At 48.3% G+C, this 25,604-nt stretch overlaps 1 protein-coding gene across 1 annotated transcript in view; it reads right to left on the reverse strand.

Moving 5' to 3' along the window:
* Nucleotides 1-22,275, reverse strand: part of LOC311328008 (uncharacterized protein) — a gene marked incomplete at both ends in the record, with an annotated part of 35,654 nt that extends 13,379 nt beyond the window's left edge. Inside the window, 6 exons of the mRNA XM_084461119.1 lie at nucleotides 1,060-1,863; nucleotides 5,760-6,038; nucleotides 6,287-6,437; nucleotides 14,523-14,638; nucleotides 15,620-17,257; nucleotides 21,879-22,275. Coding sequence (XP_084317245.1) covers nucleotides 1,060-1,863; nucleotides 5,760-6,038; nucleotides 6,287-6,437; nucleotides 14,523-14,638; nucleotides 15,620-17,257; nucleotides 21,879-22,275 — 3,385 coding nt within the window. The remainder of the gene's footprint in view (nucleotides 1-1,059; nucleotides 1,864-5,759; nucleotides 6,039-6,286; nucleotides 6,438-14,522; nucleotides 14,639-15,619; nucleotides 17,258-21,878) is intronic.
* Nucleotides 22,276-25,604: the final 3,329 nt, after the last annotated feature.

Below are 25,604 nucleotides of genomic sequence, written 5' to 3' on the forward strand. Positions count from 1 at the left end.
GGCGTGCTCTGTTCTGGAGTGCTCCCAAGTTGGTGCGGAGCCTGTTCTGGAACGCTCCGGTGTTTGGCTGTGTCCTGTTCTGGGACGGTCCCATATTTGGGTGCGGGCGGCGTAGAGGGGTGACCTTTGGAGGTGTCCGTCTGAAGGGTGGTATGCCGTCACCTCCCTCTGCCGAAGGCGGAGTCTTACTCTGATCTGTTTCAGACAACAGCAGGTCTGCTGCTCTCTCTCTCCCTTTGCCTGGGTCCAGCTTTGCCCCCTCCCTCTCACCCCTCTCTCCCCCTCTAACTGGGTCTGGCTTTGACCCTTCACCCCTCTCTCCCCCTCTAACTGGGTCTGGCTTTGACCTCTCACCCGTCTCTCCCCCTCTAACTGGGTCTGGCTTTGACCCTTCACCCCTCTCTCCCCCTCTAACTGGGTCTGGCTTTGACCTCTCACCCCTCTCTCCCCCTCTAACTGGGTCTGGCTTTGACCCTTCACCCCTCTCTCCCCCTCTAACTGGGTCTGGCTTTGACCTCTCACCCCTCTCTCCCCCTCTAACTGGGTCTGGCTTTGACCCCTCACCCCTCTCTCCCCCTCTAACTGGGTCTGGCTTTGACCTCTCACCCCTCTCTCCCCCTCTAACTGGGTCTGGCTTTGACCCTTCACCCCTCTCTCCCCCTCTAACTGGGTCCACCTCTGCTATGCTACCAAAATGTGATTCCTCTGAGGTGGATGATGATGATGACGACAACGAAGGTGACAAAGAAGTGAATTCAGATTCAGTGGAGGATGCTGTTTCCCTCTCCTCCGTCTCTGAAGAGCGAGGAGGAAGGCTCGGAGGCTGTGACGGGTCAACAGAGGAGACGTCCGCGAGCGCCGGTCTGTCGGCGGGTCGGCCTCCGCGCGCTCCGGTCTCCGGGCCGTCTGTCTTTCTCCGAGCGGAAGATGAGGAGGATTGCGAGGGGGAGTCAGAGGACGAAGACGAGGAGGAGGATTTCGAGGGGGAGTCAGCGGATGAATCCGTTAACGGGGAGAAAGGCACAGGATGTAAAGAAGGAACGATCAGATGCGCGGGACATTCCGAGGGCTGGTGCGGAACGTCCTCGTCTCTCTTCGTCAGCAACTCGATCAGGTTGCGCTCCAGGATCTCCATCTCCCTGCTGTTTCCCGTCAGGGATATGGGTGAGATGCTGGCGTCCGCCCCCGTCTCAGGTCCTGCTCCACCTTTCATGATGGTGCCATTCTCTCTTCCTCCATCCGTCCCTTCATCGTGGCGTCCACCAATCCGAATGTGTGTCACTTTAATCTTTTTGTAACATTTCTTCCCATTGGGCTGATGGGTGTTGTTCCCCGGTGGTGAAGTATGAGCCGGACCCTCTTCCCCAGGTCCCGTGTGATTGGCTGGCGTCTCGGTACGCGAGGCGACCTTCTCAAGACGGCTGCCGTCGTGGCGCGTCCTCGGCAGAGCTCCGCCCTCCTCGTCTCCGTCCTCGGGGCTCGCCGCCTTCAGGCTGGCGTCCTTCGTGGTCAAGGCCGGCGGCCGGACCCAGCCCACGGGCTGACGCTCTGGCTTGGGGCCTCCGGCCATCACCGGGGGCCTCCCCTGCCTCCCCCCCGCCGGCAGGGGTCTGCTGACGGGTTTCCTGAGAGGACTCTGCCTGAGGGGCCCTGCCACCGGCCTTCCTCCAGGGCCGACTCTCGTGGCGTTTGGCCGCCAGGGCCCCCCTCCTGGTTTCCTGACCGGGACCCTCGCTCCACCTCCCAGTTTGGGCGCCGTCTCGGCGACCCCATCGCCCTCGCCGACGGCCAGCGCCCTGCCGGTCGGCCCCGGGGCTACCTGCGTGGTCACAGTTGCCATGGTAACCCTGGGTATTGTCTCCCCTAGAGGTGCGGAGCGAGCGTGTTGGAATCAAACACACAGCGGTATGTTGTTGTTGTTGTTATTATTATTATTGTCATTGTTTATGTTTTTAAATCCAACTACGGGAGGGAAACACTACAAGATACTAACGAAGCAAACAGATTTATTATTGTTGAATTAAGCACTCTTTTTTGCATGAAATCTACAGTATATGTCACCAACACTATTTGGGATTGGCTTCAGTGCAATAGACAGTGCTGTAGGCCTGATGTCCACACCTGTGGGGTTAATGGGAAAATACCTGAAATATTCAATGTTCTGAGTTAAAAGTGGAAGTTATCAGGAGAGGAGAACCGTCAGTAGGAGACACAATAGTGGAATATCCTCATATAAAGAGATCTGTTTTATTCCAGCTGGTGTCGTGTTATGAGTCATTAATTTCCACTTTAACATTCTTTCTGTTGATAGTTTCTAATGTTAAGATGATCTGTTCCATTGAATACAGTAATAGACGGGTGTCTGGACTGGTTAACTGGAGATGGGAAACGCGTCACACGGGCAGAGCTGGCCTCACCTGGAATATTCACATTGCCAGAGAAGCCTCCATCTCTCTCTCTCCCTCTCTCTCCTCTCCTCTCTCTCTCCTCTCCTCTCTCTCCCTCTCTCTCCTCTCCTCTCTCTCCTCTCCTCTCTCTCCCTCTCTCTCCTCTCCTCTCTCTCCCTCTCTCTCTCTCTCCATCTCTCCTCTCTCTCTCTCTCTCTCCCTCTCTCTCTCTCCTCTCTCTCTGCCTCACCTGGAATATTCACATTGCCAGGGAAGTCTCCATCTCTCTGACCTTCTGATTCTTTCTCACAAATTCTCTCTCGCAATATTTGCACTTGATCTTGCTCTCTCCCTCTCTCTCCCTCTCTCTCCTCTCCTCTCTCTCCCTCTCTCTCTCTCTCCTCTCCTCTCTCTCTGCCTCACCTGGAATATTCACATTGCCAGGGAAGTCTCCATCTCTCTGACCTTCTGATTCTTTCTCACAAATTCTCTCTCGCAATATTTGCACTTGATCTTGCTCTCTCCCTCTCTCTCCCTCTCTCTCCTCTCCTCTCTCTCCCTCTCTCTCTCTCTCCCTCTCTCTCTCTCTCTTTCTCTCTCTCTCTCCCTCTCTCTCGCACCTGTAACCGTCATCTACTGATCCCAGCATCTCTCTCTACTGTTAAAACTCTCCCTTCTGTTAAAACTCTCTCTACTGTTAAAACTCTCTCTACTGTTAAAACTCTCCCTTCTGTTAAAACTCTCTCTACTGTTAAAACTCTCTCTACTGTTAAAACTCTCTCTACTGTTAAAACTCTCTACTGTTAAAACTCTCTCTACTGTTAAAACTCTCCCTTCTGTTAAAACTCTCTACTGTTAAAACTCTCTCTACTGTTAAAACTCTCCCTTCTGTTAAAACTCTCTCTACTGTTAAAACTCTCTACTGTTAAAACTCTCTCTACTGTTAAAACTCTCTACTGCTAAAACTCTCCCTACTGTTAAAACTCTCTCTACTGTTAAAACTCTCTACTGTTAAAACTCTCTCTACTGTAAAAACTCTCTACCGTTAAAACTCTCTCTACCGTTAAAACTCTCTACTTTTAAAACTCTCTCTACTGTTAAAACTCCCCCTACTGTTAAAACTATCCTACTGTTAAAATTCTCCCTGCTGTTAAAACTCTCTACTGTTAAAACTCTCTCTACTGTTAAAACTCCCCCTTCTGTTAAAACTCTCTACTGTTAAAACTGTCTACTGTTAAAACTCCCTTCTGTTAAAACTCTCTCTACTGTTAAAACTCTCTACTGTTAAAACTCTCTACTGTTAAAACTCTCTCTACTGTTAAAACTCTCTACTGTTGAAACTCTCTCTACTGTTAAAACTCTCTCTACTGTTCAAACTCTCTCTACAGTTAAAACTCTCTACTGTTAAGTCTCTCTATTGTTAAAATTCTCTCTACTGTTAAAACTCTCTTTACTGTTAAAACTCTACTGTTAAAACTCTCTCTACTGTTAAAACTCTCTACTGTTAAAACTCTCTCTACTGTTACAACTCTCTACTGTTAAAACTCTCTACTGTTAAAACTATCCTACTGTTCAAACTCTCTCTACTGTTAAAACTCTCTACTGTTTAAACTTTCTCTACTGTTAAAACTCTCTACTGTTAAAACTCTCTACTGTTAAAACTATCCTACTGTTCAAACTCTCTCTACTGTTAAAACTCTCCCTACTGTTAAAACTCTCTACAGTTAAAACTCTCCCTACTTTTAAAACTCTACTGTTAAAACCCTCTACGATTAAAACTCTCTCTACTGTTAAAACTATCCTACTGTAAAAAATCTCCCTGCTGTTAAAACTCTATACTGTTAAAACTCTCCCTTCTGTTAAAACTCTCTCTACTGTTAAAACTCTCTACTGTTAAAACTCTCTCTACTGTTAAAACTCGACGGTTAAAACTCTCTCTACTGTTAAAACTCTCCCTACTTTTAAAACTCTACTGTTAAAACCCTCTACGATTAAAACTCTCTACTGTTAAAACACTCTACTGTTAAAACTATATACTGTAAAAATTCTCCCTGCTGTTAAAACTCTATACTGTTAAAACTCTCACTACTGTTGAAACTCTACTGTTAAAACTATCTTTGGTTAAAACTCTCTCTACTGTTAAAACTCTACTGTTAGAAACTATCCTACTGGTGAAAGTCTCTACTGTTAAAACTCTCTACAGTTAAAACTCTCTACTGTTAAAACTCTCTACTGTTAAAACTCTCTCTACTGTTAAAACTCTCCCTACTGTTAAAACTCTACTGTTAAAACTCTCTACAGTTAAAACTCTCTCTACTGTTAAAACTCTCCCTACTTTTAAAACTACTGTTAAAACCCTCTACGATTAAAACTCTCTCTACTGTTAAAACTATCCTACTGTAAAAAATCTCCCTGCTGTTAAAACTCTATACTGTTAAAACTCTCCCTTCTGTTAAAACTCTCTCTACTGTTAAAACTCTCTACTGTTAAAACTCTCTCTACTGTTAAAACTCTACGGTTAAAACTCTCCCTACTTTTAAAACTCTCTACTGTTAAAACTCTCCCTACTTTTAAAACTCTACTGTTAAAACCCTCTACGATTAAAACTCTCTACTGTTAAAACACTCTACTGTTAAAACTATATACTGTAAAAATTCTCCCTGCTGTTAAAACTCTATACTGTTAAAACTCTCACTACTGTTGAAACTCTACTGTTAAAGCTCTACGGTTAAAACTCTTCCTACTGTTAAAACTCTCTCTACTGTTAAAACTCTACTGTTAAAACTATCCTACTGGTAAAAGTCTCTACTGTTAAAACTCTCTACAGTTAAAACTCTCTACTGTTAAAACTCTCTACTGTTAAAACTCTCTCTACTGTTAACTCTCCCTTCTGTTAAAACCTCTTTCTACTGTTAAAACTCTCTCTACTGTTAAAACTCTCTACTGTTAAAACTATCTCTACAGTTAAAACTTTCCCTGCTGTTAAAACACTCTACTGTTAAAACTATCCTACTGTTAAAACTCTCTCTACTGTTAAAACTCTCTCTACTGTTAAAACTCTCTCTACTGTTAAAACTTTCTCTACAGTTAAAACTCTCTCTACTGTTAAAACTCTCTCTACTGTTAAAACTTTCTCTACAGTTAAAACTCTCTCTACTGTTAAAACTCTCTCTACTGTTAAAACTCTCTCTACAGTTAAAACTCTCCCTTCTGTTAAAACTCTCCCTTCTGTTAAAACCTCTCTCTACTGTTAAAACTCTCTCTACTGTTAAAACTCTCCCTTCTGTTAAAACCTCTCTCTACTGTTAAAACTAGCAGAGATCTACAGCAACTGATCACAGCACTCTTCTCTCTCCTACCGTTAAAACTCACCCGGCGTTGCTCGGACCGTCGCTGGCTTGCTCCTGCTCCGCCCCTTCTCGGCCACGAGCGCAATGTCATACAAACGACCTGGCACCACGCCGTCGATCTGGGCGGAGTCTCTCTCGGGGGGGAGGGTCAGCGCTTGACCCCCTGCGGTGGACCCGGCCCCCTCACTGGGTGTTACGGTCAAGCGGTACCTGTCAATCTCCCCCTGCGATTGCTCCCATTGGATGACCACAGACGTGGTGGACGTCTTGACCACCCGGAGGTTTTTAGGGCCAGAGATGACTAGTTGGGAGGAGGTGGAAAAACAACAATATTCATAGCCTGATTAAAAACATATGTAAACAGATGCAGGCTCCAACTAATCAATCTATTCACACATTTATTTATATTAAAACATTCCATAAAAATAACATCACAAGCTTCACAAGAAACTCAAGGTTGTATGAGACAGACACAGGCATCTTACCAACAAGCTGTGTCTGAGAAATGAACACAGAGAAAGGGATGGGAGTCAACTTTCCCCAACTCACGCGTCTCAAACTCCGCGGCGCTCTCCACACCCCTCCTCCCACCCAGCTCTCCCTGGATGGTGACGGTGTACTCCTGGCCGGGCGCCAGGCCGCTCTGGACATAGCTCGTCAGGCCGCCGCTGACCGTGGTCGTGATCTGCCCGCTCTCTTTCTGCACAGGAAACGCAAACACAGGTCAAAGGTCATCCCGAGGAAAGCATCAAACTGGAGTATCTATCTATCTATCTATCTATCTATCTATCTATCTATCTATCTATCTATCTATCTATCTATCTATCTATCTATCTATCTATCTATCTATCTATCTATCTATCTATCTATCTATCTATCTATCTATCTATCTATCTTCTAATCTATCTATCATCTAATCTATCTATCATCTAATCTATCTAAAACTTGACATTTTGGCTCCAGAGCTCAAGTCTAAATGAACGGAGGTGAATAGACGACCGTGTTCGTGCGGCTCTGTGGCGCCCCCCTCAGGTCAGAGCTGGTTGGGGCAGTTCTACCCCCGCACACCCCAGTCCAAACCACGGGTCTCTGTGACCTTCCCACGTGGCGATATGGCCAATCAATCCTGTGCCTTGTTGTGGCTGTGTACACACACATGTGCATGCAAGCGGGACACGTTTGGTATTGCTGGATCTGCTACGTCGAAAGCTTTCTGTCAGTCCAAACCGTGTGTCACTGTAAGCTTCGCATGTGGAGATATGGCCATTTCAAACCAACAGAGCTCCCTCTGGTGGCTAGACGGTGAAGTGCATGGTTGGCCCATCCAACCGTCCACCCACCTATTTCCGTATTTAGCAATAGATGATAGATAGATGGATGGATGGATGGATGGATGGATGGATGGATGGATGGATGGATGGATGGATGGATGGATGATGGATGGATGGATGGATGGGGGTGTGTGTGTGTGTGTGTGTGTGTGTGTGTGTGTGTGTGTGTGTGTGTGTGTGTGTGTGTGTACTGTCTATACTGACCAGCAGAGGGGGTGACCATGCTGTAGTACACAGAATATACTGTAGCCAGGCCATGTGCCTACTAGCTTGGGCACGTATGTGTCCTCTAAGGCTTCATTACATTACATTACAGTCATTTAGCAGACGCTTTTATCCAAAGCGACTAACAATAATTGCATTTAACGTAGGAAGAGCCAATGTACTACTACTTGCCAGAACTCACAAGTGCATCTTCTTTCTAAAACAAACATTACAAAGACTTTCTGAGTTTAGTGATTCCCAAAAATCCTGCTAGCAATAGTCCAGCTGTATCACAGCAGCTTTTAAAACCAGGATAAAGTTGTCATTATTCAATTTCTGTATTGGAAAGCTCCACTTATTTCCACTAAAGTAAAAGCATTCGTATTTCAGGATGATTTATCCCCAATTGTGGGCGTTCTCCAGCGTTTCCTACATTTTGATGTATTTCTTGTTGTGATTGGAAGCTGGAGCCAAGCTGGGTTGCCAGGTTAGGTCCGGCAATGGAACATCAAAGTGAATCATATTCTGTTTCCAGATCTGCCCCCCTTTTTTTATTTTAATTTTTTTTACACCAGTAATCTTCTCCAAATCATTTAGTTCTTTCGCTGTATTATTGTTTACTTTTCCAAACAAATGTTGTTTTGATTATATTGTTTGTGTGTAAACAAGGAAGATGGCTGTGTGTAAACAATAGGAGATGGGTGTGTGTATCTTACAATCCTGCGCTGTGTCGTTCAGCTGCCGCTCAGTGATGTCATGTCCCTGGCGGAGGCCATGTTTTTGACAGTGTTTACCTCTGCCCCTAGCAACAAGCATCCCACATCTGCACCTCTCCCTCTCCCCTCCTCTCATGCTCTCCATCCCCTGCCCGCCCTCCCTCGTAACTCCCTCACCCTCTCTCTCCCCTCCTCTCTTTCCTACTGTCCTCTCTCTGTGTTCTACCTCTTTCCTCTCTGTGTTGTCTCTCCACTCTCTTTTTTACTCCCTCTCTCCTTCTCTCCTCTGTTTTCCTTCTATCTTATCTTCCTCTCCTGTCATCTGTTCCGTTCAGTCCCTCTACAGCCATTCTCTCTTTCTCTCTATCCATAATACTGTACAGTGAATGAAACGTAGCGTTTGTTTTGGACATCAATCACTCGTTTTAGATAGATTAGATGATGATTCTCTCTTTCTCTCTATCCATAATACTGTACAGTGAATGAAACGTAGCGTTTGTTTTGGACATCAATCACTCGTTGACGTCAGCGTGCTGTGCGTTTAACCGAACGGTTGATTGATGGCGGCAGAGCGCAGCCTCTCTGCCCTGGGGAAGTGATTCCTTCTGTGCTGATGTCAAACACTTGTTTAGAAGTTTGAGAAACGGCCTCACTTGTCTGTTCGGGTGTTGTCTGTTCGGGTGTTGTCTGTTCGGGTGTTGTCTGTTCGGGTGTTGTCTGTTTGGGTGTTGTCTGTTCGGGTGTTGTCTTTCTGCTGTAGTTAGGCCTGTGATTGAGGCTGTTGATGAATAATCCTATCAGCTGAGACCAGAGCCATGTAAGTGACTGTAACAGCTGTGACCATGTTCAGATCTTCCCTCCAGAATGGACCAGAAGGTAACGTTTACTGACGGCTACAGGTAGCCGAGGAGGGAGAGCACGTAGCTGGGGAGGGAGAGCAGGTAGCTGGGGAGGGAGAGCACGTAGCTGGGGAGGGAGAGAGCACGTAGCTGGGGAGGGAGAGCGCGTAGCTGGGGAGGGAGAGCACGTAGCTGGGGAGGGAGGGAGAGCACGTAGCTGGGGAGGGAGAGAGAGCACGTAGCTGGGGAGGGAGAGGGAGAGCACGTAGCTGGGGAGGGAGAGAGCACGTAGCTGGGGAGGGAGAGAGAGCATGTAGCTGGGGAGGGAGAGGGAGAGCACGTAGCTGGGGAGGGAGAGAGCACGTAGCTGGGGAGGGAGAGCACGTAGCTGGGGAGGGAGAGCGTGTAGCTGGGGAGGGAGGGAGAGCACGTAGCTGGGGAGGGAGAGCACGTAGCTGGGGAGGGAGAGCACGTAGCTGGGGAGGGAGAGCACGTAGCTGGGGAGGGAGAGAGCACGTAGCTGGGGAGGGAGAGAGCACGTAGCTGGGGAGGGAGCTGACGAACAGATGCTCTTCAGTCCGGTCCCTGACTTGGACTGAGAACTTGGACTTGGTCCTCAGGCACCACTGATGAGGCTGCCCACTGCCCCGAGAGGGGATACATGCAGAGGACAAATTCCACTGGCGACCACCGAAGATGTGTGTGTGTGTGTGTGTGTGTCGTGTGTACTGTGTCGCCGCTCACTTAACGTGTGTTGTGTGTGTCACGTTTGGCTCGGTAATAAAGACCCTCGAGGTCCGGCAATTATTATAATTATGTAATTATTCTAAAAAGATCTGGCGTCCTGATGAAGGCGTAGCTGAGACGTCAATGTGTTTCTGCTTCTCTGTGCTCCCAATAGCCTAGATTAAAAAGCAATGGAAAGAACTTTTTGAAATATTTCTCTTTTTTGAGTCTTTCCCTTATGTATATTCTCTATTAAAGGGGTAGTGTGCTATTTTTGACATTTAACCCTATTTGTGGTCTGTCTACCATGAACCTGAAACATAGAGACCATCATTTCACTGATCGTTCCAGTATTGAGCAAGCTGCAGTTTCTATGCAGGCTCTCACTGGGCTACAATGGAAGTCAACGGGGTTTATGTAAATGTGTTGGAAAAACTATGATAAATGTGCTTTTCAAAGACGGGAAGCACAGAGTGTAATCTTCCCAGTCTCAGTGTGCTCTCCTGTGAAACGTATCACAATCAGAAAAACTGCAGCTTGCTCAATACTGGAACGATCAGTGAAATAATGGTCTCTATGTTTCAGGTTCATAGTAGACAGACCACAAAGAGGGCTAAATGTCAAAAATAGCACACTACCCCTTTAATAGAGAATATACTTAAGGGAGAGACCCAAAATAGCACACTACCCCTTAAGTATGTTCCACACCAAATCTACTCCATGAGACACTGGTTGAATGGTAAATATTTTCCCTCAAAAGATCTTACAATGAAAATATTTGTGACACGAAAGACAAAAAGATTGAGCGCCTTGTCGTGGTTGTTGCTCATCTACACACTAAGCCACGGCCGGGCCAGCTCAGTCTTCTTTTGAGCACCAGTCCAGTTTGTCACTGTGCACATGTGACATCAATGCTCCGTGCATATTGGTAGCACATGTTCCACCAGGGACAGCTACGGAACCCGGAGGTGGAATCCTCTTAAAGCCGATGAGGTTCTGAATCCAAGGTTCTAATTCCATCCACGAGTGACATCACGTGGCCATCGGACCGAATCTGAAGCGATGCCAGTGTGCACGTTTAAAAAAAAAAAAAGTTTTATTTTTTAAGTATAACATCTATGTTCTGCTTGTCATGTCGTCAGATAGCTATACATTGTTTGTTGATAGGTAGCTCTGAGCCATCGTAGTCTATTTATTATAAGCTTGAATCTGATTATGAGATCAATATTTTATATGAACTAAAAATATCATCTCTTTAGAGAGTCTGATCCGAGAGTCAATTATGTGTCTGTGCGTATCTGTGGAAACCAGAGACACCCCACCAACACTGCCTGATGAAGTCCGAAACAGAACACAATGGCAGCCTTGAGTATAATGACTAGCATATGGGTCAGTGTGCTAGTTTACTAGCAGATATTTCGATCATCTGAGAAGCTATCTTTGATATCTAAGATCTAATCACTAAGACCTACTAATATTGTTTGCATGAGCTGCTGAACAGTATATAATATGATACTAGGTACCATGTACAATGAAAAGCTGCGTCTAACGTGGGGCGACTATCATGAAAACCCTGACGGACTCTCACAGTCTACCCACTGAACCAGACAGGCGTGTGTGTGTGTGTGTGTGTGTGTGTGTGTGCGTACCACCCTACCAGGACCTTGTGTCGCGTGTTTTCAGTTATGTAACTCAACCGTTCAGTACAAATAACAATTATTGCCCATGTCGTTCTGTGGTATGGGGTTCTGCAGATGGAGCATGTAAGCTCTGTTCCCCTCAGACTTCAAGAGAAGCCGATATTTACCACAGTGACAGTTTGTTAACGGCAAACGTCACTAAGTATGTTCGTCTTGGCAGTGCCATGGCCCGTATCTGGATGTTTACAGGACCGTCAGACCCAGTTATGTCATCCAACCCTCCACACAGGGGTCCGGACAGCCCTGCGCAATTTTTGTATTTTATTTTTCTGCCCGCTGGAAACTCCTTCTTTATAAGGCTGAGTGAAATGAATGGCAGGACCTGGGGACACATGACAGAGCGGTGAGTTAAGAAGCCCTGGGAGTCATCTGTCTTCCTGACACGTGTGTGTGTGTGTGTGTGTGTGTGTGTGTGTGCGTGTGTGTGTGTGTGTGAGAGAGAGTGTGTGTGCATAGTCCGAACCCACCCTACCAGGAACTGATGCGCATGGACCCTCTCTCTATCAGCTGTCTGTCATCCTGCTGCGTTGACCTCTACTCCGGGTGGATCTGTCTGACATGGCTTGGTCATCACGTGCTTGGTGGCTCAGATGGAGGCCTCTGAGTGCTGCTCTCTCTCTCTCTCTCTCGCTCTCTCTCCATCTCTCTAACCTCTCCTAAAACCAAAAACTGAATGAAAGGTTTGCTGTTTTGAACACAGTGGTAATGGTGACATTCTCATGTTTGACTTGGCATGCCTCCTCTCTTTCTCTCTCTCTCTCTCTCTCCCTCTCCCTCCCTCTCTCTTTCTCTCCCTCTCTTTATATGTGTCAAACCATATTATTGTGGCTCTCTCTCCCTTCCTCTCTCTCTCTCTCTCTCTCTCTCTGTCTCTCTCTCTCCCCCTTGCCCTCCCTCTCTCTCTCTTTATATGTGTCAAACCACATTATTGTGGCTCTGGGAATAATACTGTAAGTACTGAGTTGCAGCCTCTCAACTGAATAAATTAAGGTTCAGTGCTTTCCTGTCAGGTGTCCAAAACAACCAGGACCAGCATGTAGGTGAGGCGGTGACCCGTCCCTAAACCCCGTGCGAGGTCACACCCACCCAGGGACGGCGGGGGGCCGACGTTGCCCACATCCCTACCCACATCCGACTGGTGCCCCCAAGACAAAAGGAGACTCCGTTTTTTTCCATGACAGGTTGTGATTCATGCCTTTGTTGGATCATCAGGGGCTTCTTCCTGTAGAGTTTTTGTGCGCGTTTGTCATGGAAAAAGAACGACTGCTTAAGGTGACTTGTTTTTGTCTGAGGTAACTCCGTCCCCCCCAAAAAAACAACAACAACCCAACAACAAACAAAACCTGGCATATGAAACTGGACCCTGTATCATGAGAACAAGCTGTTGTTCATCTTGGTCACTGTCCATTTGTACATCTGTTGTGTAAAAGTGGGGGAGAGATCCTGAAGATGGTCCTCACTTCCATGGCCCTCACTCCAAATCAGGGCGCGCGTCTTGGATGGTCCTCAACTTTTCAAGGTCAGGGCCGAGATCCTGAATGTTATTGTTTTGTTGTTGTTTTGTTTTCTTGGCCGTAAACATGATTTGATATTTGTTAAGTTCAATGTATTTGGTTGTTAGGGTTAGAGTGGCCTACGCCATAACATATCCATGATGAATATAACAGTCAAACAGTGATGTGTGCTCATGTGGATTTGATGTGTGTGTGTGTGTGTATACATGTGTGTGTGTGTGTGTATGTGTGTAGGTGTTTGTGTGTCTGTGTGTGTGTGTGTGTATACATGTGTGTGTATGTGTGTGTGTGTGTGTGTGTGCATGTGTGTATGTGTGTAGGTGTTTGTGTGTCTGTGTGTGTGTATCAATGGCGGACTGGCCATCGGGACGAATCCCAATGGGCCGGTGCGGAGCGTGGGCTGCCCCCCCCGCTCAACAAATCGCTCAGCACCCTGGTGTGTATGTGTGTATGTGTGTATATGTGTGTGTGTATGTGTCTGTGTGTGTGTGTTTGTGTGTATATGTGTGTCTTCGCGTGTCTGTTTGTGTGTGTGTATGCAGTGTGCGAATTGCTGGGGGGGGGGGATCCCCCCCCCTCTGGTTTTGATATCCCCTCCTCTGATCATTCATCTTTATCGCTGGTGGGGAAACGTTTAAATCCCTGCTTCTGGTCAGACTGAATATAGCTACAATTCCTGTGCCCGAAAATAGATGGCGCAATTTAGAAAAACTACACTAGCTATTTCAAAAATAGGATTTACAACAGCTAGTTCTAACCACGCGTTTGATTGTCATGGCAACTGTCAACCAAGCGCCTACTCTAACTAGCAAGAATTATCAATGAAACCGGGTCAACAAAGCATTTCGTCACATGTTGCTCCGAGGATTTTGGAGGATGCCCAAAACGCCAGAGGTCCGTCACCAAAGAAGACTCTTCTGCTAGTGCTTAATATCGGTAAGTGACAGGATGAATATTTTATTATAATACAATTATTGTTGTGGGTGATTGTAGCATGTATTGCTTTTGTTTTGCTATTCTCATCCTCGATATTAGGCGATAGCCAAGTCAGCGCAGCACAAGTCAGCCACCAATTTAGCCTGTTTTTCACAAGACCAATACCAATTTATATTTGATCTTGTGTTCCAGATTTTCTTTTCAGCCTTGCGGCCTGGCCTACCGGTGAAAGTGCGCGTGATTGTGGACCAATATGGATCCATGCTGAATGTTAGCCTACAGATTTGTCGGGATAGATTGGCTGGTGTTCAAATTTGCTTTCAAGGCACAGGCCTACTGTAACAGTGATTTGATGTAGCCTATAATGCACATAGGGCCTACCTTTAACTAGCCTACGCATATCACTTTTTTTAATGAGGTCAAAAGGTCTATGATGAGGACGGGATAGCTCTACATTCATAGCAGTGTGATCAATAACCCAACATCGTATGGTTTGTCCTTTCTTTTAGCACTTTGTTGGTTGTGTATATAAGAAAACAATAAGAGCATACAGTCGTTTCCTTTGTTCTAATGTTTACATTTGTTCAATTTCTGGACATTACATTTTATTTGAAAATGTCCCCCCATCTGGGTTTTTTACAAATCGCACCCTGTGTGTATGTATGTGTGTGTGTGTGCGTGCGTTTGTGTGTATGTGTGTGTTTGTGTGTCTGTGCGTGTGTGTATGTATGTGTGTGTGTATGTGTGTATGCGCGTGTGCGTGCGTGTGTGTGTAGGTGTGTGTGTGTGTGTGTGTGTGTGTGTGTGTGTGTGAATTACCTTGCTGGTGAAGATGATGTAGTAGGTGTCATACTGAACAGGTGGTTGTGTCCAGATGAGAGTGACAGAGTCTTCAGTGATGTTCTTGGTACTTAGCTTGGAGACACCTGTCATGGCTACACACACACACACACACACACACGCACACACACACACACACATACGCACGCACAGGAGAGACTGTATGAACATGCTGTTTGGCAACTGGTTCACGGTGTTGTCAGTCGATCTTATGACTTTATTCACAATTGTTGCTATTTTGCAAGTTTGTAGTTCGGTTTGATTTTATTTACAGCTGTAGCTATTTTAATTTACTTTAACTAATTTTAATCTATTTTGGTTGTGGATCTTTGTTGTATCTCTTGTAAATGAGGGTCACCCACAAAGATTTCTTCCGAGAATCTTAAATAAAGGTTAAACTGTGACCACTATAAGCGCCTATTACTCAGGAATGCACTGTATTTTATTGCACTGGCTCGAAGCGAACACTACTCTCAACACTCCCTGTCCACTCACTCAGTCTACAGCCTACACACTCCCTGTCCACTCACTCAGACTACGGCCTACACACTCCCTGGCCACTCACTCAGTCTACAGCCTACACACTCCCTGTCCACTCACTCAGACTACGGCCTACACACTCCCTGGCCACTCACTCAGACTACGGCCTACACACTCCCTGTCCACTCACTCAGGCTACGGCCTACACACTCCCTGTCCACTCACTCAGACTACGGCCTACACACTCCCTGGCCACTCACTCAGACTACGGCCTACACACTCCCTGTCCACTCACTCAGACTACGGCCTACACACTCCCTGTCCACTCACTCAGTCTACGGCCTACACACTCCCTGTCCACTCACTCAGACTACGGCCTACACACTCCCTGTCCACTCACTCAGACTACGGCCTACACACTCCCTGTCCACTCACTCAGACTACGGCCTACACACTCCCTGTCCACTCACTCAGACTACGGCCTACACACTCCCTGGCCTGTGGCTAGCTGGCTCACACTGAGCGCTCTGTCTCACTGGTCAGCATATAAAGGTAATGACAGTGTGATTCTTGGACTCTGTGTCCGAGCGACTCACCCGTGTTGCAGTCGGACCCGGTCAGCCCGGCTTCGCACTGGCTGCAGTCCGGCCCGGTGGACCCTCGGCGGCACACACACCTCCCCCGCACGCAACGGCCCTTGCTGCTGCAGTTGTTGGGGCAGGTCTTGGCGGCGCAGTCCGGTCCGCTGAACCCAACATCACACACACACTTCCCATCGACGCAGCGGCCCTTGTCGTTGCAGTTACCGGGACAGGATTTGGTGGAACAGTCGGGCCCGGTGAAACCGGCGTCGCACACACACTTCCCATCAACACACTGTCCTTTGTCGCTGCAGTCACCGGGACATGATTTGGTGGAACAGTCGGCCCCGGTGAAACCGGCGTCACACACACACTTCCCATCAACACACTGTCCCTTGTCGCTGCAGTCACTGGGACAGGATTTGGCGGCGCAGTCCGGTCCGCTGAACCCAACATCACACACACACTTCCCATCGACGCAGCGACCCTTGTTGTTGCAGTTACCGGGGCAAGCCTTGAGCGAGCAGTCGGGCCCGGTGAAACCGGTATCACACACACACTTCCCGTCAACACACTGTCCCTTGTCGCTGCAGTCACCGGGACAGGATTTGGTGGAACAGTCAGGCCCGGTGAAACCGGTACTACACACACACTTCCCATCGACGCAGCGACCCTTGTTCTTGCAGTTACCGGGGCAAGCCTTGAGCGAGCAGTCAGGCCCGGTGAAACCGGTATCACACACACACTTTCCGTCAACACACTGTCCCTTGTCGCTGCAGTCACCGGGACATGATTTGGTGGAACAGTCGGGCCCGGTGAAACCGGCGTCACACACACACTTCCCATCGACGCACCGCCCGTTGTCGCTGCAGTTACCGGGGCAGGATTTGGTGGAACAGTCGGGCCCGGTGAAACCGGTACTACACACACACTTCCCATCGACGCAGCGACCCTTGTTCTTGCAGTTACCGGGACAGGATTTGGTGGAGCAGTCGGGCCCGGTGAAACCGGCGTCACACACACACTTGCCGTTCACACACTTGCCCTTGTTGTTGCAGTTACCGGGACAAGCCTTGACCGAGCAGTCCGGCCCGGTGAAACTGGGATTACACACACACTTCCCATCGACGCACCTCCCTTTCTTGTTGCAGTTCCCGGGGCATGCCTTTGAGGAGCAGTCGGCGCTGGTAAAACCGGCCTCACACACACACTTCCCATTGACGCACCGGCCCTTGTTGTTGCAGTTACCGGGACAAGCCTTGGCCGAGCAGTCAGGCCCGGTGAAACCGGTACTACACACACACTTGCCGTTGACGCAGCGGCCCTTGTTGCTGCAGTCACCCGGACAGGATTTGGCCGAGCAGTCGGGCCCGGTGAGACCGGCATCACACACACACTTCCCGTCGACGCACCTCCCCTTGTCGTTGCAGTTACCGGGGCAAGCCTTGGCCGAGCAGTCGGGCCCGGTGAAACCGGTATCACACACACACTTCCCGTCGACGCAGCTCCCCTTGTCGTTGCAGTTACCGGGGCAGTCTGAGGTACTGCAGTCCGCCCCGCTGAACCCTGGGAAACAGACGCACTTGCCGTCCTCACAACGACCCTGGTCACTGCACTCGTTAGGACACTCTGGACGCAACGTGCAGCCGGCGCCTGGAGGAGGAGGAGGAGGAGGAGGAGGGAGAGGAGGAGGAGGGAGAGGAGGAGGAGGAGGGAGAGTGGGAGGAGGAGGAGGAGGGAGAGGAGGAGGAGGAGGGAGAGTGGGAGAGAAAGAGTGGAGAGCGGGGGGAGAGGAGAGGGAGGAGGGAAGGAGGAGATGAGAGGAGGGAGGGAGAGGAGAGAGAAAGAGTGGAGAGCGGGAGGGAGAGGAGATAGAGGAGATGAGAGGAGGGAGGGAGAGGAGAGAGAGGAGGGAAGGAGGAGATGAGAGGAAGGAGAGGAGGGAGGGAGAGGAGAGAGAAAGAGTGGAGAGCGGGAGGGAGAGGAGAGAGAGGAGTGAAGGAGGAGATGAGAGGAGGGCGGGAGAGGAGAGAGAGAGTGGAGAGCGGGAGGGAGAGGAGATAGAGGAGGGGAGGAGATGAGAGGAGGGAGAGGAGGAAGGGAGAGGAGAGAGAGGAAAGAAGGAGGAGATGAGAGGAGGGAGAGGAGGGAGGGAGAGGAGAGAGAAAGAGTGGAGAGCGGGAGGGAGAGGAGATAGAAGAGGGAAGGAGGAGATGAGAGGAGGGAGAGGAGGGAGGGAGAGGAGAGAGAGGAGGGAAGGAGGAGATGAGAGGAAGGAGAGGAGGGAGGGAGAGGAGAGAGAAAGAGTGGAGAGAGGGAGGGAGAGGAGAGAGAGTGGAAGGGAGAAAGGAGAGGAGGGAGGAGGGAGAGGAAAGAGGAGAGGAGAGAGGAGGGAAGGAGGAGATGAGAGGAGGGAGGGAGAGGAGAGAGAGAGTGGAGAGCGGGAGGGAGAGGAAAGAGAGTGGAAGAGAGAAAGGAGAGGAGGGAGGAGGGAGGGAGAGGAAAGAGGAGAGGAGAGGAGATGAGAGGATAGGAGGAAGAGAAAGTATAGGGAGGAGGGAGGGAGGGAGGGAGATAGAAATGTCACATACAGAAGTGTTGTTCTCCGGGACCTCCACCATTCTTCATCAAAGGCATTTCTCTATCCTGCCATCATGTCATCGTCTCGTGGAGGGTCTCAGCTCAAGCTGTGGGATAATCCCTCCAGCTCTGGCTGCCTGTCCGTCCCTGGGTCACCCGGGTCCTGGGAGCAGGGTGGAGGGCTCGAGTAGAGGCTCTGTGTGAGATCACCCTGGGCAGAGAGTCTGGGAGCTGGACCTGCTTCAATATCCGCTCGGTTAGGAGAGACACTGCTGACCCAGGTCCATTAGATCACCCTTTGAGCTCATCTGAGGCCAGACAGTTAACAAATGACCAGGACTCGGGAGTGAGCTCAGCTGTTGAGCATATGAGCGTATTAAAAAGTTTTTAATATAATGATGTGTCGGACCTGGTTCCGATACTTGTCTGAGTGTGTAGTGCAACGTGTCTTGGTGTGTGTGTGTGTGTGTGTGTGTGTGTGCGAGCGTGCATGTGTGTGCATGTGTATGTGTGTGTGTGTGCGTGCGTGTGCGTTGAGAGACCAGACCCAAATTAGAGCCAGTACAGATGGGATGAGCTGTGAACGGATGAGCTGTAGCAACGAGGCGTGTGATTGGCTGAAGCAGCGTCATGTGTCGCAGTGGGTCACTAACCAGGCTCAGTTTCTCAGTGAGTCACCTGACGGCAGGCCGACTAGGGCCTGCAGCTATAGAAGGATGCAGAGTGCAGAGCTCATATGGGCAGAGCACAGCTCACCTCGTCCCTGAAGCCCACATAAACTAAAGCAAAACTATACAGTCGAACCATAACCAAGTTAGGGTGGACAGGGAAACAGGTCAAAGGTAGACAAAACTGTACAGTATATAATACAAACAAGCAACACAACACAAGTGCAGAACCAATAAAATACCTGTAGGCTTCAAGAGCAACAGTAAAGTGTGATCCTGTGAATCTGAAGAAGCCAACACGATACGTTGTGTAGGAGAAACTGAATGTAAAGTGTAATAGGTAAGAGGTTTGTTTGTTTGTTTGTTTGTTTGTTTGTGGTGAAGTGTATCTGTCTCACCTGCTGTTCCTGTGTGCTGCCTAGAAAGCGATAGAAATGACAGAGCCCAGTAGGGGAATCTGAAGGATACTCTAATCTGAAGGACTCATACTCTAATCTGAAGGATACTCTAATCTGAAGGACTCATACTTTAATCTGAAGGATACTCTAATCTGAAGGACTCATACTTTAATCTGAAGGATACTCTAATCTGAAGGATACTCTAATCTGAAGGACTCATACTCTAATCTGAAGGATACTCTAATCTGAAGGATACTCTAATCTGAAGGATACTCTAATCTGAAGGACTCATACTCTAATCTGAAGGATACTCTAATCTGAAGGACTCATACTCTAATCTGAAGGATACTCTAATCTGAAGGACTCATACTCTAATCTGAAGGACTCATACTCTAATCTGAAGGATACTCTAATCAGAAGGATACTCTAATCTGAAGGACTCATACTCTAATCTGAAGGACTCATACTCTAATCTGAAGGACTCATACTCTAATCTGAAGGATACTCTAATCAGAAGGATACTCTAATCTGAAGGACTCATACTCTAATCTGAAGGACTCATACTCTAATCTGAAGGACTCATACTCTAATCTGAAGGACTCATACTCTAATCTGAAGGATACTCTAATCTGAAGGACTCATACTCTAATCTGAAGGACTCATACTCTAATCTGAAGGACTCATACTCTAATCTGAAGGACTCATACTCTAATCTGAAGGATACTCTAATCTGAAGGACTCATGCTCTAATCTGAAGGACTCATGCTCTAATCTGGCTGCTGTGAATCTAATGTGTGTTTTTGCTGTATAGAACTGATGGAGGCCTGTGGGCCTGAGAAGCAGTTCAAATAATCGTTAAAAGTTGCTAATGGGAGGTGTGTGTGTGTGTGTGTGTGTGTGTGTGTGTGTGTGTTCGTGCATGTATTTGTGTGTGTGTGTGTGTGTGTGTATGTGAGTGAGTATTTGTGTAGGGAGGTGTTTGTATGGGTGTTTGTGTTTGAGGTGTGTGTTTGTGTGTGTGCGTGTGTGTGTGTGTGAGTGTGTGTGTGTGTGTGTGGGTGGGTGTGTGTGTGCGTGGGTGGGTGTGTGTGTGTGCGTATGAGTGTGTGTGTGTGGGGGGAGGTGTTTGTGTGTTTGTGTGTATGTGTGTGTGTTCGTGTGTGTGTTCATGTGTGTGTTCATGTGTGTGTTCATGTGTGTATGTGTGTGAGTTTGTGTGTGTGTTCATGTGTGTGTGTGTGGGGGGAGGTGTTTGTGTGTTCATGTGTGTGTTCATGTGTGTGTTCATGTGTGTGTGTGTCCAGGTGCAACTCTCAGAAGGGTCGTATGAAGTCAGAAGCCGATTGGATGGGTAGAGAGGTAAAAGTTGTCAGAACGCCCAGAATTATATGAATGGGACGCTTATTCACCTAGATAAGCATTGCTTGATCTCTCACCTCGTTTTTGCTGGTATAAAGAAAGCTGTTTCTGAATGAACAGTATCTTTGTGTTTGAATCATCTGACTGTCTGGGGATTGAACTACCTGCTAGCTTGCATTAAAATCACTCAAAAGTGCGTTAGTCTCCGGGATGATTTTGTCACAGACTAAACTCATGCTGTTATAGATACAGTAGATACTGTACAGTAGAACCTTGAAGATCCGAACCTCAGAGATCAAGAGGTCAACCGAACAGGGTCAAAACAGGAAATGAGCACCAAACTATCCTATAGGCTATATTATCGGACATTTGTTTGTGATTTAAATAGGTTATGCCTATTCTGAAGGCAACTAGGCGAGAGGCTAATAGCCTACTATCAGGAGTTAATTCGCTTCAAAATAATGGAAAAGGGCTTGTAGCCTATGGTTATCCGAGTGCACGTAAGTGCCTTTTCGATTCAAATAGAGGGTCGTTTTTAACATATATCAAGTGTCTACACGTTACATAATATTTTCTTAAATGTGTGTATTTTGGGATATCCTTCAGAGTTACGAACATTTCAGAGGTCCGAACGACCGTCATTCCCGGTGGGTTTGGATCTTCAAGGTTCTACTGTATGTCTACTGCCTGTAGTGAATAAGGCAAGATGAACTGCTAGCTATTGTGTGTCAGTGTTGGATGTACAGTGAGGTAGTGTGAGATGTTGGATGTACAGTGAGGTAGTGTGAGGTGTTGGATGTATGTAGTGAGGTAGTGTGAGGTGTTGGATGTACAGTGAGGTAGTGTGAGGTGTTGGATGTATATAGTGAGGTAGTGTGAGGTGTTGGATGTACAGTGAGGTCGTGTGAGGTGTTGGATGTACAGTGAGGTAGTGTGAGGTGTTGGATGTACAGTGAGGTAGTGTGAGGTGTTGGATGTACAGTGAGGTAGTGTGAGGTGTTGGATGTATATAGTGAGGTAGTGTGAGGTGTTGGATGTACAGTGAGGTAGTTTGAGGTGTTGGATGTACAGTGAGGTAGTGTGAGGTGTTGGATGTACAGTGAGATAGTGTGAGGTGTTGGATGTACAGTGAGGTAGTGTGAGGTGTTGGATGTACAGTGAGGTAGTGTGAGGTGTTGGATGTATGTACACTAGTTGGGGTTAGTGTGAGATGAACTGCCTCTGTACAGTGCAGTAGGCAGCGTGCTGTACGTGAACCTGCTACTGTACCTTTGCTCTGCTGGGAGGTGCAGCACCCCCCCTCGGATCCCCCACACTTCTCCCTAAGCTCCGACACCTCCCTCTCCAGCCCCTCGATACGCGCCCTCAGGGCAGCGAAGTCCACCTCGCAACTGCACACCCCCGACCCCGGCACCGGCGTCAGCCAGATCCGGTGGGTCAGGACCAGGGGTGACCCGGGTTCCAGGACCAGCTCCTTGCCGCCTGATTGGCCGGGGTCAGACGAGGCCCCCCCCGCCTGGACGCACCCCTCCGAGATCTTCACTTTGATTGGCTGGCCGGCATCCCTGGGTGACCTCTCGCCCCCGGGCTGCGGGACGGAGCCGAGCGAGGTCAGGAGGGCGGGGCTCGCCAGGAGCAGTAAGAGGAAGGGGCGGAGCATAGGCATCGTTTTGGGAAAAGGGGAGTGAAGTTGCCTTCAGTTAGAGGGAAGGGGGGAGGGACAATTGTCTTAATTGGCTGAGAAGTAGCAAATTGTAGTCCTTCTCAGGCAGATTGACAGCTCTGATTCAATCGCAGTGATGGAGGGCAGGCTGTTTTTCAGTGGAGGCTCCTACAATGCAGGTGAAGGGAGCCTCTCTTCCAGTCTTTCTCCTTGGACGCTGTGTCTCATCCGTTGCCTCGAAGTGATAGATTCAGAGATCTCTACTCATCCTCTCCACGTTAACAGTATCCAGCGAAGATCTGCCACCCTGCAACAGAAAGACGATTAAGAATACACACACTAGACTTGATATTAGCACAGTAAGCATCACAACGGGCCGCAGTCAGCAGAAATAGTCCATTCGTTGATTACAGGGGCTGTTAGCACAGCAGGAGATGGAAAAAATAAGTTTGTCTTGAGGACCACCTCTGGTATGTGTTTTCTAAACAAGTCTTCCAGGTTTCCTACACCGTGAAAAAAAGAATAGAAAAAAGGAACCATTCGGTACAATAAAAAATGGTTTTGACCTGTGACCTGAAAACGGTTCGGTCTGGAACCTTACGGTTCTGTTTGGAACATTTTTTGAGAAGGGTCTATGGTTACAAGCTCAGTGGCCTTGTGGTTAGTGTACACCCTGAGATTGGGAGGTTGGGGGTTCGATCCCCAGCCGAGTCATACCAAAGACTATAAAAAATGGTACCCAAAGCCTCCCTGCTTGGCACTCACCATCACGGGTTGGATTGGGGTAAGTCCCTGTGACATACTAGCGTCATGTCCAGGGGGTGGACTAGTACATACTAGCGTCATGTCCAGGGGGTGTACTAGTACATACTAGCGTCATGTCCAAGGGGTGTACTAGTACATACTAGCGTCATGTCCAAGGGGTGTACTAGTACATACTAGCGTCATGTCCAAGGGGTGTACTAGTACATACTAGCGTCATGTCCAGGGGTGTACTAGTACATACTAGTGTCATGTCCAGGGGGTGGACTAGTACATACTAGTGTCATGTCCAGGGGGTGGACTAGTACATACTAGCGTCATGTTCAGGGGGTGTACTAGTACATACTAGCGTCATGTCCAGGGGGTGTACTAGTACATACTAGCGTCATGTCCAGGGGTGGACTAGTACATACTAGCGTCATGTCCAGGGCGTGTACTTGTACATCAAGCTGCCTCACGCTAAGGAATCAGGAGATAGGCTCCTGCCCTATGGGCCACTAGGCTCCAGAACCATTGGCTGGTGGAATGGTAAAATGGTAAATGTACTGCACCTATATAGTGCTTGTATCCAAAGCACTTTACAATGGCCTCTCATTCACCCATTCACACACCAATGGCTGCAGTCATGCAAGGTGCTAGCCTGCTCAATGGGATCAATTTGGGGTTCAGTGTCTTGCCCAAGGACACTTCAACATATGGACAGGAGGAGGAAGCGGGATTCGAACCACCAACCCTAAGATCGTTGGATGACCTGCTCTACCACTGAGCCACAGCCTCCCCTAAATGCTTCTATGCACTATAGCGACCTTTTCGACATTCTACCTCAGTCTCTAGCTCGAACCCTAACCCTTGGTCCCGGGCCATTTAAACAGTCACAAACAGCAGGGTGTGAGGCTGGGATCCATAGCCAGTGTTGGTAGTGTGTGTTAGTGATGTAGTGTGTGTTAGTGATGTCGGGTCATTTGGTTTTGCTTACAGTTCGGCTGACTGATTTACAAACACTGTCTATTACATAAAGTACATTTGGATAAAGAGTACGTTGAAACCAATGGAACAACCCCCCAAAAGTGTCAACTCTGAGGTAGAACATTGACTCCTCGGTGCAGAAGTGTAAACAGATTCTCACATGGCGCTCTTCTCAAGTGTTCTCTACAGAAGGCTGTTTTTGTTTGTGTTTGTGTTTTTTCCGGGGCCGGAGGTGGAGCTTGGTTACGTCACAGCTGCCTCCTGATGATGCGATGATGTGATGCTAGCTGGTGTTGGGTTTGGTTGCATCACAGCCACCTGATGATGCGATCTGAAGAGTGAGGAGTCGGGCTGTTTGTCAGAGCCTGAGGCTGGGGCATGTCTTCACAGTTAGTGGGTGTTAGTGACGTTTTAGGTGGCGTTTGGTTTGGTTTACAGTACAATCTACACTTTATTATCATCTGTCCAGTGGTGTATATAGTACTGGATCTGTGTGGGATTTGAACCCATGCACCAGACAGCTCCCGGCATTGTGCCGAAGTGTCCTTGAGCAAGACACTGAACCCCAAATTTTCTCACGTGCGGCACGGTGGCGCAGTACCTAGTACTGTCCCCTCACAGCAAGAAGGTCTCCGGGCCTTTCTGTGCAGTTTGCATGAGTGCCCGTGTTCACAAGGGTTTCCTCCCAAATAACCCAATACGAAAAACATACAGTACAGAAGAACAGATGCTCTTCAGTCCTGTCCCTGACCAGGACCTGGACTGAGCACTGGGACTTGGTCCCTGGGCACCACCATGAGGCTGCCCACTGCTCCTGCCTGCCCCTGGACGACGGCTCAGAGGGGAGAAATACAGAGAACAATTTCCACCGGCAACCTCAGAAATTGCATGTGTGTGTGCACTATGTGTGACTGTGTGGCCGAATAAAGACCCCCCACACACACACACCCGAGTCCTGCAATTTATTTATCCTTTATATGTTGCCACTCAGAGACAGCAGCGACTAGTACTGCACTAGCCAGAGAGCAGAGTACCACCATTACTAAATAATTATACAAACCAGGCCCCTCATCTCCCCTCTTCTCCTCTCCTCTATTTTCCTCTCCTTTAATCTCCTCTCTTGTCCTCTCCTTCCTCTCTTTTCTCTCACTCCTCTCACCTGATAATGAGAGGCCATTCCAGAACAGCATAACCCCATGTCTTTCCCCAGAGAGCAGAGCAAAGTGGGGGAAACCAATAGACAAACAAACAAACAAACAAACCAATAAATGGATGGAGATTGAAGAGCAGGGGAGGAGAACTATCAGTGAAAAGGAGGGAGGGAGTAAAGGAGGGAACAGTGGGGGGAACGACGACTCTTTATTGGATGTTCAGCGGCGGCAGCCTGGAAAGAGCAGGTCAATCTGTCCCCTGGGAGGACCGGCTGTCCTGTCGGCGTGAGGGGACTCGGAGACACTCTGCATTCTGGGATACTCTCATCCCCCTTTCTCTTACCTTCCTTACCCTCCCCTCTCATACTCCTGTCCTCTCCTCCCCTCTTCTCTCCTGTCCTCTCTCTCTCCTCCTCTCCTCTCCTCTCCTCTCCTCCCAGTCAGTACAGTATG

This window comes from Borostomias antarcticus, assembly GCF_949987555.1.
Source record: "Borostomias antarcticus genome assembly, chromosome: 36".
NCBI classification, from domain to species: Eukaryota; Metazoa; Chordata; class Actinopteri; order Stomiiformes; family Stomiidae; genus Borostomias; species Borostomias antarcticus.